We start from the raw sequence: 16,373 nt of genomic DNA, 5'->3' as shown, positions 1-16,373 counted from the left end.
GGCGGCACATAGTGGAGTATTGCTTCATGGACACTTGTATTCATCTTGAGTGGAACGCCTAAATTCTTGCTGCGGCTGAAGTAGTGCCGGAGGGCCCCTGCGCAGGGCGTATCCGTAGAGGCACTTGCCGGAGGATGGCGTCATCGCGCTCCACATGCAGCGCCATCGCCTTCTTTTGAGCGCAGGCATTTTACTGTCCACTTTTGCGCTGCTGGGCCTGTGCACATCGGCGAGGGAGACGCCTGTGCGGTTTTTGTACCTGGTCAGCAGCCTAATAAGTCCCTGGTGTTAGCATTAACACAGCGAAATGGCACCGTTGCGTGCGTGATTTTATGCAGACTCCTATGGCGCCTTGGATGCGTGACGGCACACGAACATAGAGAATGTCGCGTATTTTTTTTGTCCATTGGGAACGCAGGTACAGAAATACTCAATGTGAGGGAACCCCTTGAAGTCAATGGGGTCTATTATCTGCAGTCTGTGCCTGTGTGTAGATGCCCTTACAGAAGATTCCAGCTGTCTGGAGCGCTGCTGTGAAGGACGACAGCCGCCTTCTGCAGTAGATGTGTCTTGGTGCTTCTACAGCTTTGTCTGCTCCTCTGAGTGACTTTGACTTCAGTCGACTTCCTTGACTTAGAGATGCGGATACAGATGAAGTCTTGGCTAGAGATGGGAGCTGGTGATGAAGTGCCGGGTAACGCCGGGCAGCAGTTTGTCTCCAGAGCTGCCTGCACTACTAGAGGACGGTCAGGTGGAGGAGGGGCGGCAGAGGAAGGCCCTCCAGTACCGTGTGAGTGTCCATGGTCATGGAGGGATCTCCCCAGCGCTCTCCATGCGTTGTGCTGGATGCAGATATGTTAGAGGTCATAGGAGTAAAATGACAGCATCGCTCCTATAAGGCACTGAATACCTCCCGGCGTCTCACACTAGTAATCCTTACTCTGCCTTCATAGACTTGCTGCTATTATCCCTATGTGTCACATTGTGGGGTACGTGGGTTTACGTACTAAATGAATAACCCCATGTGCCTCCCATTATAATAGTAGCGCTATGTTCCTCACCCCATGTGCCTCCCATTAACCCCCCCTTGTTTTAACCCTCATTGATGCCCCACTTGCACCTTCCTGACAGCAGACCTGGGTAAGTGGACCTCTGACATCCCCGCCGGACCTCGGAATGTCTAAGTCCATAATGAAGACTCTAGGTGGACTCTCATTGACGGGTCCGATCGGTGCTTGTGTTCTAAGATTCCATACATCGGAGTAACTTGTGCCTCTTCTCACTCCACAGACCTTGTCCAAGATTCCACCTACAGGAGAATCATTCTTATTGTTGTCTCAAGATCTTGGAGCGAAAATCCACAATAAGTTTTCAATCCGCAAACAACTGCAGGAAAGTCATATGGACCGAATCCGCCATTTGTACCGGGAGTACAGCAAGCTGTTATCCAAAGAGGGCGAGGTAGGTGCATCTGGTGTGATGGCGGCACGCGGGGGCGACGGGTAACGCACTGATAAGGGCTGATCTCACACCTTATTGTCGTACCTTCCAGATATCTGGCCTTCTTCCAAGGGAGTTGTGGGAACATTCAGAAGATGCCCAATTTGGCGGCCCCTGCTCGCCGCGCCTGCACTCCTTCTGGCCTCGCTCTGTGCTGGTGCAGTTGGGGACACATCTGGTGGATTTAATGGTCCAAACAATAAAGCTCAAAAATAACACCTTCCGCCCTCGGAGTGAAGCGAAACCCATCCCAGTCCTGTACCACATGTACTCCTTCCGCAGCGCCCGCCAGGTATGTGTCTTACTGCCACGCACCATTATTACAGGAGGCCATCTTTCTCGTCCGTATCATTGGGGGCCACAGCCTAGACCATGGGATATAGCCACTGCCCTAGGAGGCGACACTAAGCAAAAAAAGTGTTAGCTCCTCCCCGCTGGCTATATCCCCCCTGCAGGCACTCAGCTAATTAGTCTTTAGCTTAGTGTCTGCTAGGAGGCAGACGTAGAAAAAGGTGGGGGCTGGAGCGGTCGACGTGTGGACAGGCTGTGGCCCCCAGAACAATACCCTGTTTGGGACTAAGCTCCCTCCTCGCAGCGGCGGCAGCGGAAAAGACGCATGTTACCTGGGATACGCGGCATCACAACTCTCGGACGGCAGAGGCAGCAGCAGTGGCGGCAGTTTCTCCCTTGGCAGGGATAGAAGCGGAGCGGGGCAGGGCAGGGCAGGACGCCGGGGCGCCGGCCGGCAAGCCACTTCCGGGCGCGGCGCTCCGGGGGGCGGAGCGCCGTCGTCACGGCCGGAAGACGTCCCTTCCGGGTCACGGGGACGCTTCCCGGCCAGGCCACGCCCCCTCCGACCGCGGCAAGCTTAAAAAGGGCAGCCAGGAAAAAGAATGGCCGCTCTCTGCAGCACAGCGTGTCAGCTTGCCTACACGCACGCCGGAGCCCGGCACTGTGCAGCCCTCCTGAGCAGCAGCCCTCCTGAGCAGCAGCCCTCCTGAGCAGCAGAGCCCGCCTGAGCAGCAGCCCTCCTGAGCAGCAGCCGTCCAGCCATCCAGCTCTGCAGTGTCCCTCTGCTGTGGAGAAGCATCCGGACAGCAGCAGCATCTCCTGTCTCGGGCACCAGCAGCAGTGACAACGCCGCAGCAAGTCCCTGCCACAACGCCTGCCGGGTCACCAACGCTACAAGGTCGTGTGTGTGTACCCACGTCGACTCCCGACAACATTCAAACGTCAGGACCAGAGGCTCCAGCTGGACCGGGGGAACCGCACAAACAGCTGCTAGACCGGGTAAGCCTTGCCCAAGGCGGCACTTTGCGGTGTTCTCCCCTCGCCCTCCCCTCCCCCCCCTGCAGGCATTCCTGTAAACGGTACCCACCAGTTGCAAATTGTGTTGTGTTACCATGTCTGACCCCAGATCAGAGGGTTCCAGCCCGGCCAAGGGGAGGGTGAAGCACTACGCTTGCTCTACATGCAGCGTTAAATTTGCGTACGGTCAAACCGACCCCCGCTGCGCGGGATGCACCACGGCACGCGCTCCCCCAGGGACTCCGGTGCCCCCCGCCACCCCTGTGGAGCCAGGGCCCGAGCCCCAATGGGCAAGGTCCCTGGCTGCTGCCGTTTCCGGCCTGGCCTCATCCTCTGCGGCAATTTTACGCCGGTTAGAGCTTAGCTCCGACGCGTCCTCCTCGGAATACGCACGAGGGAGGACACGCAAGAGGAGGAGGTCCCGCAGTAGCGAGGACTCCCTCCGGAGGTCACGGCGCACCAGGAGGTCAGGTAGGTCCCCCAGGTCCAGGCGGTCCGGGGACTCTCGCGGCTCCCACGGCTCCAGAGAATCTGTGCATACGTATCATAGATCACGGCACTCGTCGCGATCCCGGTATTCTACAAGACAGGCCCGGGCTCACCATGAGTCCCCACGAGCATCGTGCTCTCGGGCATCCCATGACACGGCCCAAACGGCAGGTGAGGGCAGCGAGTCGGAAGACTACGACCGCTCTGATGCCTCGTCAATGTCTGAACTAGACGAAGAGCAAGTGTCACGCCTAGCCAGCCTAATGGACAGCCTGGTGATATCCGTAAGGGAAACCCTCCAGGTTACGGAAGAAACAGTAGAGACGGCCCCGTCCACGGTGTCGTTTAGACGACAGAGGAAATCACGACAGGTCTTTCCGGACCTCCCGGATTTCTCGGAAGCCCTTAACAAGGAGTGGCAGAACCCGGATAAAAAATTCAGGCAACCCGGGAAGACTTGGGAAATTACTTACCCGTTCCCAGGGGGCTTGAAAAAGGGTTGGGCGGTACCTCCAGTAGTCGACCCACCCGTGTCACGACTAGCTAGGAGCACAGCATTGCCAACAGCCGAAGTAGCGACGCTAGCGAACCCGCAAGACAGGAAGCTGGACACCTTGGCAAAAACAGTGTTTCAAGCCACAGGCACAGCCTTGCAACCGATATTTGCGGCTGCATGGGTCAGTAAGGCGTCCGCAGCCTGGGCCAAACAATTACGGAAAGACATCATAGCAGGCGCTCCACCAAGCGAGTTGCTCGAGCTGACAGATAATATCATACAGGCAAATAAGTTTGTATGCACAGCTCAGCTTGACGCAGCCAAATTTGTGGCCCGGGCGTCCGCCGCATCGGTAGCGACAAGGAGAACACTCTGGCTGAAGAGCTGGTCAGCGGATACAGCGTCCAAAATAGCGCTAACGAAATTGCCGTTTGAAGGAGACAGGCTATTCGGCCCCAAACTGGATGTCATGATAAAGGACGCCACAGGCGGCAAGAGCACGTCACTACCGCAAATGACGGCAAGAAAGGAGAAGGCCCCATTAAGAAAGAAGCCGTTCTTTAGGCCCTTTCGGCGCTTTCCATCCCGCCCAGGGGCGGGGCAGTGGTCCCACTCTACGAGAACCCCTGCAGAGTCTAAAAGGGGCCCCTCATTTAAAACAAAACAGACGTGGCGACCCCGACCCGGAACATCGAAAATGGCGGGACCAAAAAACGTGGCATGAGGCACTGCCCCCACCCAGTGTCACCAGGGTGGGGGGCAGACTCTCCCAATTTTGGGAGACATGGGGGAGGCGCGTGAACGACAAGTGGGTACAGGAGATTGTGACATCCGGGTACTCAATCGAATTCACAACCCTCCCACGGAATTTTTTCTGCAAGTCCAGAGTGCCGTCCTCTCCGGAAGGGGTAGCCAACTTACAACAAGCAGTACAGAACCTACTAGCACAAGGGGTTGTGAAACCAGTGCCAGGAGCCCAGGAGAGGCAGGGGTTCTACTCGAACCTTTTCCTAGTACCCAAAAAGGATGGCAGAGTGAGACCGGTCCTGGACTTAAGGAGATTGAATCGATTCGTCAGGACAAAACATTTCCGGATGGAGTCAGTCAAGTCCGTGATAACATCCATGCAGCCGGGGGAATTTCTGTCCTCGATAGATATCAAGGACGCCTACCTTCATATCCCAATCCGGGAAACACATCAGAAATTCCTCCGCTTCGAAACACAGGGAAGGCACTTTCAGTTTACGGCGCTGCCATTCGGCCTGTCTACGTCACCAAGAGTTTTCACGAAGGTACTAGCAGCAGTGATGGCGCTAGTTCATGCGGAAGGTATAGAAGCTATTCCATACCTAGACGACATACTAATAAAGGCACCATCGTTGGACGACAACGTCAGGAGCCTGAACGTCACGATAAAAACCCTACAAGAATTCGGCTGGATAGTGAACCACGAAAAGTCATGCCTAAAACCAACACAACGTTTGCAATTTCTGGGCATGATATTCGACACCAGCCTCCACCGGATCCTGCTACCTCAAGCAAAGGCACACAAGCTCCGGCAGGGCGTCCGGTCCCTAAGGCAGGGGAAACCACTGACCATCAGATACTGCATGGCTATCCTGGGCCAGATGGTGGCAGCATTCGAGGCAATCCCCTTCGCTCAGTTCCGATCAAGGATGTTACAACACCTGATACTGTCACGCTGGGATGGGTCCCGGCTGACCCTGGAACGGCAGATCCAGATAACCCCTCAGGTCCGAGGGTCACTGAAATGGTGGCTGAGACCTGGCAGGCTGCAGGCAGGGCGACCGTTGGGCCCCAGGCAATGGACAGTAGTGACGACGGACGCCAGCCTTTCGGGTTGGGGCGGAACACTGAGGGACCAATCGGTTCAGGGAGAGTGGTCACAAAGAGAGGCAAGGCTTCACATAAACATTCTAGAACTGCGAGCTATCTACTGGACGCTCCAACACTTCGGGCCCAGTCTCAAGAGAAAAAGCATACGCATCCAGACAGACAACACCACAGCGGTGGCCTATATCAACCGGCAAGGTGGGACACGGAGCTCGTCGGTAATGAGCGAGGTGGCAGCCATACTGACATGGGCAGAGAGGCATCTAAGCTCAATATCCGCGGTGTACATCCCCGGAGTAGAAAACTGGATGGCGGATTACCTAAGCCGGGAAAGGATAGATCCCGGCGAATGGGGCCTGCATCCAGAAATTTTTCAGACGATATGCCGGAAATGGGGCACACCAGATGTGGACCTCATGGCGTCACGGTTGAACTGCAAGATACACCCATTTGTGTCCCGAGCCCGGGACCCACAGGCAGCGGCAACCGATGCCCTGACAATTCCGTGGAGGGAGTACAAACTCCTATACGTATTCCCGCCAATCCCGCTCATACCGAGGATCCTGGGAAAAATCAAGCAGGAAGGGCGACCGGCGATATTGGTAGCACCAAATTGGCCAAGAAGGAGCTGGTACGCGGCCATCATAGAAATGCTGTACGACACACCGTGGCACCTTCCGGAGCGAAGAGACCTGCTATCCCAGGGGCCTTTTGTTCACCCGGATTCCAGGTCTCTACATTTGACGGCCTGGCCGTTGAGACCGAGGTATTGAGAAGGAAAGGTTATGCGGAAAATGTCATCCAGACAATGATACGAGCCAGGAAAGCAGCCTCATCAGCAATCTACTATAGAGTCTGGAAGCGCTTCTTCATCTGGTGCGAGGAGAGGCGTTTACAACCAATGCAATTTTCGGTGTCCAGGATTCTTGCATTCCTACAATCAGGCCTTGAAGTAGGATTAAGGGTAGGGTCGCTGAGGGGCCAGGTGTCAGCACTAACGGTACTGTTCCAAAGACCAATTGCAAACAGGATGGCAGTACGGACTTTCCTGCAAGGAGTTGCCCATACAACACCCCCGTTTAAGCCTCCGGTCCAAACTTGGGAGCTGAATCTCGTGTTAGACACTATTACGGTCCAGCCGTTTGAGCCGCTCAAGGAAATCCCGATGCGGTTACTAACCTGGAAGGTGGCATTCCTCGTCGCCATCACATCGATCCGAAGGGTCTCAGAACTAGCGGCATTGTCTATACAAACACCATATATGGCCTTTCACCAGGACAAAGTGGTACTAAGACCATCACCCGAGTTTTTACCAAAAGTAGTCTCTCAGTTTCATATTAATGAGGAAATCGTTTTGCCCTCCTTTTGTCCAAATCCAGTACACAAAAAGGAAAAACTGCTACACCACCTGGACGTAGTAAGGGCGCTGAGAACCTATGTGAAGAGAACAAGGGATTTCCGCAAGACCGACTCCCTCTTCGTTATTCCGGAGGGGACTCGAAGGGGCCTAGCAGCCTCAAAAGTCACCCTATCAAAATGGATAAGGTCCCTGATAACGGAAGCATATCGAGCCTCGGGACGCTCGCCACCATTTCGGGTTACGGCCCACTCCACACGGGCGGTGGGGGCCTCCTGGGCAGTCCGTCATGGAGCCTCAGCCCTCCAGGTGTGCAAGGCAGCCACCTGGACGTCCGTGCATACATTTTCGAAATTTTATAGAGTCCATATAGCCGCATCATCCGATGCCGCTCTTGGACGGAAAATCCTGCAGGCGGCAGTCGTTTGACCGCACGTGCAGTGCCCACCCAGTATATGTTTTTTTCGGTACTGCTTGTGAACGTCCCATGGTCTAGGCTGTGGCCCCCAATGATATGGACGAGAAACAGATATTTTTGGTATAACTTACCGTAAAATCTCTTTCTCGTCGCGTTCATTGGGGGCCACAGCACCCACCCCTTATTATTTAGGCGGTTGCCGGAACTCTCTGTTCTTCGGTCATTTTTTTGGTGGCAAAGAATTACGCCAGATTTATGTTTGGTATGTATATAACACAATATGTATAATCGTACTCCCACTGGCTTCCTACTGCTTGCAGACAGACTAATTAGCTGAGTGCCTGCAGGGGGGATATAGCCAGCGGGGAGGAGCTAACACTTTTTTTGCTTAGTGTCGCCTCCTAGGGCAGTGGCTATATCCCATGGTCTAGGCTGTGGCCCCCAATGAACGTGACGAGAAAGAGATTTTACGGTAAGTTATACCAAAAATATCTGTATTTCTGTCAGGCGGGGTCCGCACTCAGGATCCATGGCAAAAAGTGGGCATTGAAAAGCACCTGAAATGGCTTTCGCTCACATTTACGGATATGAATGACATATTCCACAAGCAGACAAATTGCAGCACGGCCGGCCGCCTCTGACGTAAATGGAGGCCATTGGACCCGCAGCCATATGCAAGTAACATTGTGTCTGGGCCGCGGGTACCAACATGGTTACTAAGTAACGGGGCGGGAAATAAATAATAAACTACTGCGCATGATGGACAGCGAGCCACCGCGGGCATCCACAATGCAGGAAGATCCAGGTACGCGGGGGGGGCGGGGGGCGGGGGTAGGTGGGGGGGGGCGGGGGTGGGGGGGGGCAGGCGGAATCTGGTCCACCAGTGTTACATTCAGTGCAGAGCTTCCATGCAATAAATCTATAACCGACGGGTGAGACCGAGCAGCGAAACCCACAGCATAAGATGTGCACCAAGCAAGGGCTGGGAGGCTGAACTGGATGGACATTGTCCAACATACTGTCTCAAGGGTTAGGGTCCCCAAAGGGGCTTGGGAGGCGGAGTAAATCTAAAAAGAAGGCACTCTGAGACACGGAATCTGTTCTTTCTCCAAATGTATAAAGTGCACAAAACATGTTAAAAAAATTCCCCTCCATGTACTATCAAAGCTCAGAGGGGTAACATCACTCCTTAGGGAGAGCACCAAGAAGGTGCCTGAGGAGACTTATAAGGCCATGCATGCTCCTCTGGGTAATATGCAAATAAGGACGATGGAACGATGCCTCTGCAGCGCCACCTATTGGATGGCAGCATTCCTTCAAAAGAATGCTTGACCCTCTTAACCCGCATCCCAGGCCTCTCTCTAGCCAAGCCAGGATCCTACTGCCCACTGATGATGGGCGAACACCTCGTAACAGCCGTCTGTGGATGGAGTCTGGCTTGGGTTTCAATTCCCAATAATTGCCCTACAGACTTATAAATTGTCAAGCACTGATTTGCAGGAATGCTGCCATCCAGGAGGGGGCGCTGCAGAGTTATTATTTAATCCCCCTTACTTGCATAATCAAAGCTGTGACAGATAATTCAGCTGAAGGCCCTTTTACACACAATGATTTTCGCTCAAAAATCGTTAAAAGCCGTCTTCTGAGTGATAATCGCTGTGTGACCGCACGGACATCCTGCAGTGTTCGTTATGCCGTCGGTCATCGTCCTCTTTCAGCGTGCTGACGATGAGCCTCATCAGGGATTCCCAGCAGGATACAGCTGATACTATTGTTTCATCCCGCTCCCTGATCACAGGTGGGGTATGAAGAATACAGCGGTTCAGCTGTGTTCTACATACCCCGTTCGGAGCGCTCCGCTGTATAACAGCCGGGCGCTCCGAGCGGGGAACAGCTGGATGCAGAAGGCAAGCCGCCCCATTAGTCTTCTGCACTCTCCGCTCGGAGCGCACGGTCATGGCTTAACGTTTGAGCGATCATCTTGTGCTGTAAAGAAGCACACAACGATTATCGCTCAAAAATCGTTGTGTCTAAACCAGGCTTAACTGGCAAACGCAACTGTCTAAATGAGACCTTCTCTGAGATGACCTAATAACGCTAAAGGTGCATTTAGACACAAAGATGATCGCTCAAAAGATAGCTTTTGAGCGATCATTTTACATCTACTAATTGGTACTAATGCCTAGAAGTACCAGTTAGCTTGTGAGCCGCCCGCTGTTCTCTGAATACATTCCCTTTGTTCTGCCAGTGGGGCTGACAGCTGATTACAGCTGAGACAATGCAATCTCCCCTGGGGGAGCACAGCGTGCGGGCCGTCTTATCAGCTGTACTCAGCGCTCCCTGGGCAGAGCACAGCGTGCAGGCCATCTCATCAGCTGTAATCAGCGCTCCCTGGGCAGAGCACAGCGTGCGGGCCATCTCATCAGCTGTAATCAGCGCTCCCCGGGCACAACACAGCGTGCAGGCCATCTCATCAGCTGTAATCAGCGCTCCCCGGGCAGAGCACAGCGTGCAGGCCATCTCATCAGCTGTAATCAGCGCTCCCTGGGCAGAGCACAGCGTGCGGGCCATCTCATCAGCTGTAATCAGCGCTCCCCGGGCAGAGCACAGCGTGCGGGCCGTCTCATCAGCTGTAATCAGCGCTTCCCAGGCAGAGCACCGCATGCCAGACGTCCTATCAGCTGTAATCAGCGCTCCCTGGGCAGAGCACAGTGTTCGGGCCGTCCTATCAGCTGTTCTGCTGAACAACGGATTTCAAGCAGAACTGGAATCCATCTTTTGGCAGAAAACTGAAAGATGGGCACATTTACACACGATTATCACTCAAAAGACAACTTTTGAGTGATAATCGTTGTGTCTAAATGGGCCTTAAATTAGATTTAATAGCAAACTGCAGCCATCACTCGGCCCGCACAGCAGAGGAAGCGCAGGCTGCATGAAATGACATTGTTTTCTCTGCTTCTCTCTTCAGTTTTCTGTGTTCTCTTCGGGTGGTTTTACAACTGGGTGCTGAGTGAGAAACTTCAGGCTTGGTGTAAACAGGCAGCTCTTCATCTTTGAACGGCTGCCTGTTCACAGTGAATGCAGACAGGCGACCGGAGATCTCTGATGCGCCCCACCTCCATTCCCTGTGGCTCCTGCGTTTGGTATTCCCTACTTACCTCTGATTACCCGTATGTTGGTGTTCACAGATCGGCCTCATCAAGCCGCACCCAATTTACAGCCAAATACTGTTGGATGCAGGTGAGACGGTCCTAACCTTTGAATCTGCTGTGATGCCGATGCGATGCCCTCCTTTGCCTTGGACTTCTTCTCGTTTCGGAGCCTACCTGCTTTCTCCTGCCAAGCTCATGCGATGCAATGAAGGAGCGGTGCAGCATCAATTGCTTTTGGACAAGAGTGCCCCCGGCCACCTGTTTCCAGTGCTGGATTCTCTGAACCAGCTGGGCATATGTGCATGGCAGGTCAACCAACCAATTCTTGATCTCATTGTGTCCATCTTCAACGATAAAGGCAGTGATAAACTGGATATTCCGCCGCCGCTCTCGGAAGCTCCTGTAGTGCCGGTCCAAACGCCAGGGGAGCTGAGCTCTTGGGACAAGCTGTCCTTTCAGAAGGAGCAGTCGCGGTGCAGGAAGAAAGCGGCTGAAATGTATAGCCTGCGGATGGACGCTCTTTATAAACTGTCCATTGCCAATCATCTAAGGGATCAGATCTTTTGGTTCCCTCACAACATGGACTTTCGAGGCCGTACTTATCCTTGCCCACCATATTTTAACCACTTAGGGAGTGACGTGACTCGTGCTTTGCTGCTGTTTGCCGAAGGGCGACCACTTGGTCCAAATGGTCTGGATTGGTTGAAGATTCATCTTATCAACCTTACTGGGCTCAAAAAGAGAGGCTCTCTGCAAGAAAGGAAGCAGTATGCCGATGAGATCATGGATGACATCATGGACTCTGCCGATAGACCTCTAACGGTGAGCTGGTTTTTTAGAAAATTCTCTTTCAATCACCTTATTTCTACTTGTTTTAATTTTCGGTATTTTCCCCTCAGGGTAGAAAATGGTGGATGGAAGCAGATGAGCCGTGGCAAACCTTGGCATGCTGCATGGAGGTGACCCGTGCCTCCCGCTCTGCAGATCCTACTAAATACATCTCTCACTTTCCTGTTCACCAGGTAGGCCTGACAGTCCTGAGGGTGGAGGCCATCGTTGGTCGGAGACCAGGCTGCGTGTTCCGGAGTCTGTGTCATCACCTAGAGATGCCAAGCGGTCATCCCCAGACTGCGGGATGCCTACTGACGGCACGGCACTTCTTTACGGGTGGAAGGAAGGAGACCATTTCATGCAGATTTGATGTCTTTTTACCCGGTCTTGACGTTGTGCTGCATAACCTCATTCTTTACGTTTGGGGGCCGTATATTCTCACGTAGCTGTATACACTTTATGATCTTGGGTTTGATGGGGTCAGCCATTGCTTCTCACACCACAATCGGCCTAATAGTCTGTAGGTTCCCCTTATGCTGCCTAAACAACTCTGACCTTGAGGCATGGACTCCATAAGACCTCTGAAGGTGCCCGGGGGTCTCTGGCACCAAGACGTTGGGCAATATACCCAGCTCCTTTCTGTTATAGCCAGGATATACTGTGGCATTCACCCCGTGGCTCTGTCACTGGTCGGCCTTTGTTGGACTAACCAATGTCTAGGAACAATCTACGAGAACGGTTGATTTCAAGATCTTTAACCCCTTAATGACGCGGCCATTTTTCTTTTTCCATTTTCGTTTTTTCCTCCCCCCTTTAAAAAAATCATAACTCCTTTATTTATCCATCGACGTCACTGTATGAGGTCTTGTTTTTTGCGGGACGAGTTGTATTTTTCATTGGTGCTATTTAAAGTACCATATAATGTACTGAAAAACTTTTAAAAAATTCTAAGTGGAGTAAAATGAAAAAAAAACGACATTTTGCCATCTTTTAGTGCGTCTTGCTTCTACGGCGCACAAATGGCAACAAAAACGACATGATAACTTTATTCTATGGGTCAGTAAGTACGATTACTACGATGCCAAACTTGTTTAGCTTTTTTTTTACTACACTCCTCTTTTTTTTTTTTAAAAGACATTAAAATTTTTTTTGAATTATTTTCTGTCGTCATTTTGTGCGCGCAATAACTTTTTTATTTTTCTGTCGCTGTAGTTGAGCAAGGCCTCATTTTTTGCGGGATGTCCTGTAGTTTCTGATAGTACCATTTTGGAATACATATGACTTTTTGATCGCTTTTTATTGCGTTTTTTCTGGGAGACAGGGTGACTGAAGAAGTGCGTTCACCGTGCGGGAAAAATTATGTGCTACTTTGATAGATCAGACTTTTACGGACGCGGCGATATCAAATACATATTTTTAATTAATTATTTAGATTTTTTAATAATAGATATGGCAAAAGGGGGGTGATTTAAAAACTTTTACAACTTTTTTTCAATTAAAAAAAAACTTTATTGATTCTTTTTTTTACATTACTTTGAAGTCCCCCTGGGGGACTTTAACATGCGATGCTTTGATCGCTCCTGCAGTATGACGTAATGCTACAGCATGACGTCATACTGTTTTTTGACAGGCAGCCTATGAAGCCACCCCACGGGGACGGCTTGATAGGCAGTCTGCTAAGGCAGCCCTGGGGCCTTTCATTAGGCCCCCGGCTGCCATGACACATGCACGGATCCCCCGATCTCACCGCGGGGGGGGCCGCGCGGGACCCCCGAACATTGTTCGGGGGATTTAAATGCCGCTGTCAGAATTGACAGCAGCATTTAAATGGTTAATAGCCGCGAGCGGCCGCGAGCGGCTATTGCCCGCAACCTCTCTTCATACATACCCCGACGCTCCATGACGTACCGGTACGTCATTTGTCGTTAAGGGGTTAAAGTCTCTCAGATCCTTATTTTTCCTGATTACAAAACATCAAGAAATGACTCTTCCTTGCCCGTGACTTCGGTGGTATCTACTTCACCTGTCCCTAGCTGATTGGATTATCACTGGCGCGGGCGCATGCGTCCTACTCTGCATATGTGTGTTTGCTGTGTATGTTACATTTCCAAAGCCACATTGGGGTGTAATACGCATCGGGGTTATGGCTTTAGAACTTTTTTCAAAATGCTAATTTTCCTGATGTTGCATTCCATGAAGTTTTGCCTCTGCTAGTTTTTCGGTGGTCTTGTCTTTTGCTCATGTAAAAACCTCCAGGACCCCAAATCGTTTCATTTTGTCAAATACGGCAAATAATGAAGAATAGGAGTTTATAAGGAAGGAGGCCGATCCACTAGGAAAGGGTTAATGCAAGCTTGAATACATGAATGTCTGCCGGTTACTGGGTCACGTGCGAGGGGTGCATCCCAAGTCCTAGAGGGGATAGTGCTGGACAGGGGGTCCCAACCCTCCAGTCTAACGGCGAAACCTCTCGTTGGGGGGAGGGGCGCTTACAATGTAACAAAATGAAAAGGGTAAAAGTCAAGCGAGCGCAGGTGTGAGCGGCCCCGGAGGAACCAATGGGCTGCTAGCATGGCATGTTATGTGCCTGACCTGCAGGTGACTCCGCCCAGGTGAGAGCCGGAAGATGCGATTTATAGAATACAAACAGTCAACCAAAACCGCCGCAGGCAAATTATATATCAAAGTTTATGAAACAAAACGAGAAACCGTTCCTGTAATTTATTAAATATTGTAAAAATAAACTAGAAATTAAAAAATACATTTTTTTCAAACATTTTACCCCAAATATAATTAACAAATGGGAGAAAAAAGTCAGTGAAAAAAGCTGTAAATAAATGAGCCCTAGAAGACTTCAGACGGGCGAGTGCAGTGCTGGGCTGCCCATCACCGGGCCATGTGGGGCTTTTGTGTTTCAATGAGGAAACCTGGCATGGCAGCGCATTCCCTTGGCATGTGGGGCGATGCTGCCCATTTACACCATGCGGGCGTACGCTCGGCTGTGGGACGTGCTGGGTCTTGTTTCCCGCATCGCTCCTGTATTTGACCCCATTCTCGCTCAGATCTTGTGTGATCTTCTCTCCGGTGTGAAGCCGGCCGTAGTCACTGGGAAAGTGCAGCAAAAATAAATAGGCCAGCTAAAGTAAAACATAAGCAGTAAAACCACCACGTAGGTGAAATCCCTAAAAAGTGGTCTTTTAGGACCGGGACGCCCTGTTCCTTGAGGGGTTAAAGATGGCCTGGTTCTGAGTGATATATACAAGTCTCTTCCGCAGGATGGATCATGTAACGGCCTTCAACATTATGCTGCTCTTGGAAGGGATGAAATTGGCGCCAGGTCTGTAAACCTCATGCCCTGCGAGACCCCTCAGGATGTTTATAGTGGGGTCGCTCAGCAGGTGAGATACTCATATGTGAGGGCGATCTATTACACCATAGGACACGGTTTAGTTGGTCCATTTTTGGCTCTTATCAATCAGGTTGAGGAATTCCGTAAGATCGATGCCAAAAAAGGAATCAAAGTTGCTCAAGTTCTTGATGGCTTCATCGGCCGTAAAGTGGTGAAGCAGACGGTCATGACGGTGGTGTACGGAGTGACTCGGTACGGAGGGAGGCTTCAGATTGAGAAGAGGCTTCGAGAGATGGACTCTTTTCCACAGGTTTGTGGGGTGACTGAACACGTGGGAACAACGGGCGCGGTGCTATCCTCGGGCTACCCAATCTTCCGTCTGATCCCTACAAACGGCTCAACCAACTTGTATCTCTTCTAGAAGTACGTCTGGGAGGCTTCCCACTATCTGGTCCAGCAAGTCTTCAACAGCCTGAAGGAAATGTTCTCCGGCACAAGATCCATCCAGGTAACCTCACCGCTCAACTCAGTGAAACATTGTAGGTTTTTCTTGAGGTCCACAGTTTTCCACAAGGAGACGCGGTAACTTTCTGGCGCGGCGCTCCCACGTCATCTCCGCTAGTTGGTACGAAACAAAATAAAGCCTGTTGTCCCTCATGAAGATCGTCTCCATCTGGTTAAATGGTTCCAGTGCAAGAAAGTGTTTACGTAAGGCCGGATGGCACCGCGAGCCGCCCTCAGACGTGCAGCGCAAATTTATGTTTAAATGTTTGTTTTTCCCACGCTGTCGCTAGGCGATGACGCACGTGCCCACGGCCTATCCCCAATAACCGCCACAGACGGGCTGCGAGTCGGAGGGCTTCCATTGACTTCAGTTCACAATTGATCAAAAATCACAATTGGTTTCCGTGAGTGTGCAGGAAGAAGCGCCTTCACATAGCGGGTTACCAACAGTATATGCAAATCTGTTGGTTGGCAGGCGGCCTAAGGCACAAAGCGTCATATTGGTTCTGAGTATAGGAGACAACCATTGGTAGCTCTTTACTAAACTCCATGAGTTGGAACAAGAGAAAGGAATTGTAAGGCAAAGGGGTGAAGGATAAAGGACATATGTTGTACCCATCGGAAGCAGCCCAGCTCCAACCCCTCTATGTATCAGAACTGTTTAATAACCAATCAGAGGAAGAGGGCGGGCCTCTAAAAGGCTATCCAGAGGAGCTCCGCTAGGTCCTCCTCCTGATCCCATGTGATTCTTGGGATAGTGATACTTTGTTTCCAGGGTCTGGGGATAACCGGTCTCGTGGCCTAAAAGTCCCTTTTTGAATCTGGAGATGGATCCCGGGAACATAGACAGAAGTGGGGCAGTGTTACATAATTTAGGAATCTCCTGCCAGAGAGGATCTATAGGTGAGCATTCCCACCATACGTGTAACACTAAGCCCGTTAGGCTGAGCATCTCCAACATTGATCCGATATCAGTGGGACCATTTCATGGGTTTGGTGGAAGTTCTGCACCGTTGTGTTATTTTATAATTCTGCTCTTGCAATATGTTAGATATTGACATTGGATGATGTCAGGAATGATACGGTCCGGCGGACGCCCTGCCAGCAGCTGA

At 51.6% G+C, this 16,373-nt stretch overlaps 1 protein-coding gene across 1 annotated transcript in view; it reads left to right on the top strand.

The window, feature by feature from the left end:
* POLRMT (RNA polymerase mitochondrial) overlaps positions 1 to 16,373 on the top strand; it is a 55,071-nt gene that overhangs the window by 25,949 nt on the left and 12,749 nt on the right. Inside the window, exons 8-14 of the mRNA XM_066604763.1 lie at positions 1,291 to 1,461; positions 1,553 to 1,792; positions 10,614 to 11,399; positions 11,477 to 11,599; positions 14,684 to 14,806; positions 14,888 to 15,067; positions 15,179 to 15,265. Of these exons, the coding sequence (XP_066460860.1) occupies positions 1,291 to 1,461; positions 1,553 to 1,792; positions 10,614 to 11,399; positions 11,477 to 11,599; positions 14,684 to 14,806; positions 14,888 to 15,067; positions 15,179 to 15,265 (1,710 nt within the window). The remainder of the gene's footprint in view (positions 1 to 1,290; positions 1,462 to 1,552; positions 1,793 to 10,613; positions 11,400 to 11,476; positions 11,600 to 14,683; positions 14,807 to 14,887; positions 15,068 to 15,178; positions 15,266 to 16,373) is intronic.

This window comes from Eleutherodactylus coqui, chromosome 5 (genome assembly GCF_035609145.1).
Source record: "Eleutherodactylus coqui strain aEleCoq1 chromosome 5, aEleCoq1.hap1, whole genome shotgun sequence".
NCBI lineage: Eukaryota > Metazoa > Chordata > Amphibia > Anura > Eleutherodactylidae > Eleutherodactylus > Eleutherodactylus coqui.
The sequence above is the reverse complement of the archived record's forward strand: the minus strand, read 5'-3'. Positions and strand labels throughout refer to the sequence as shown.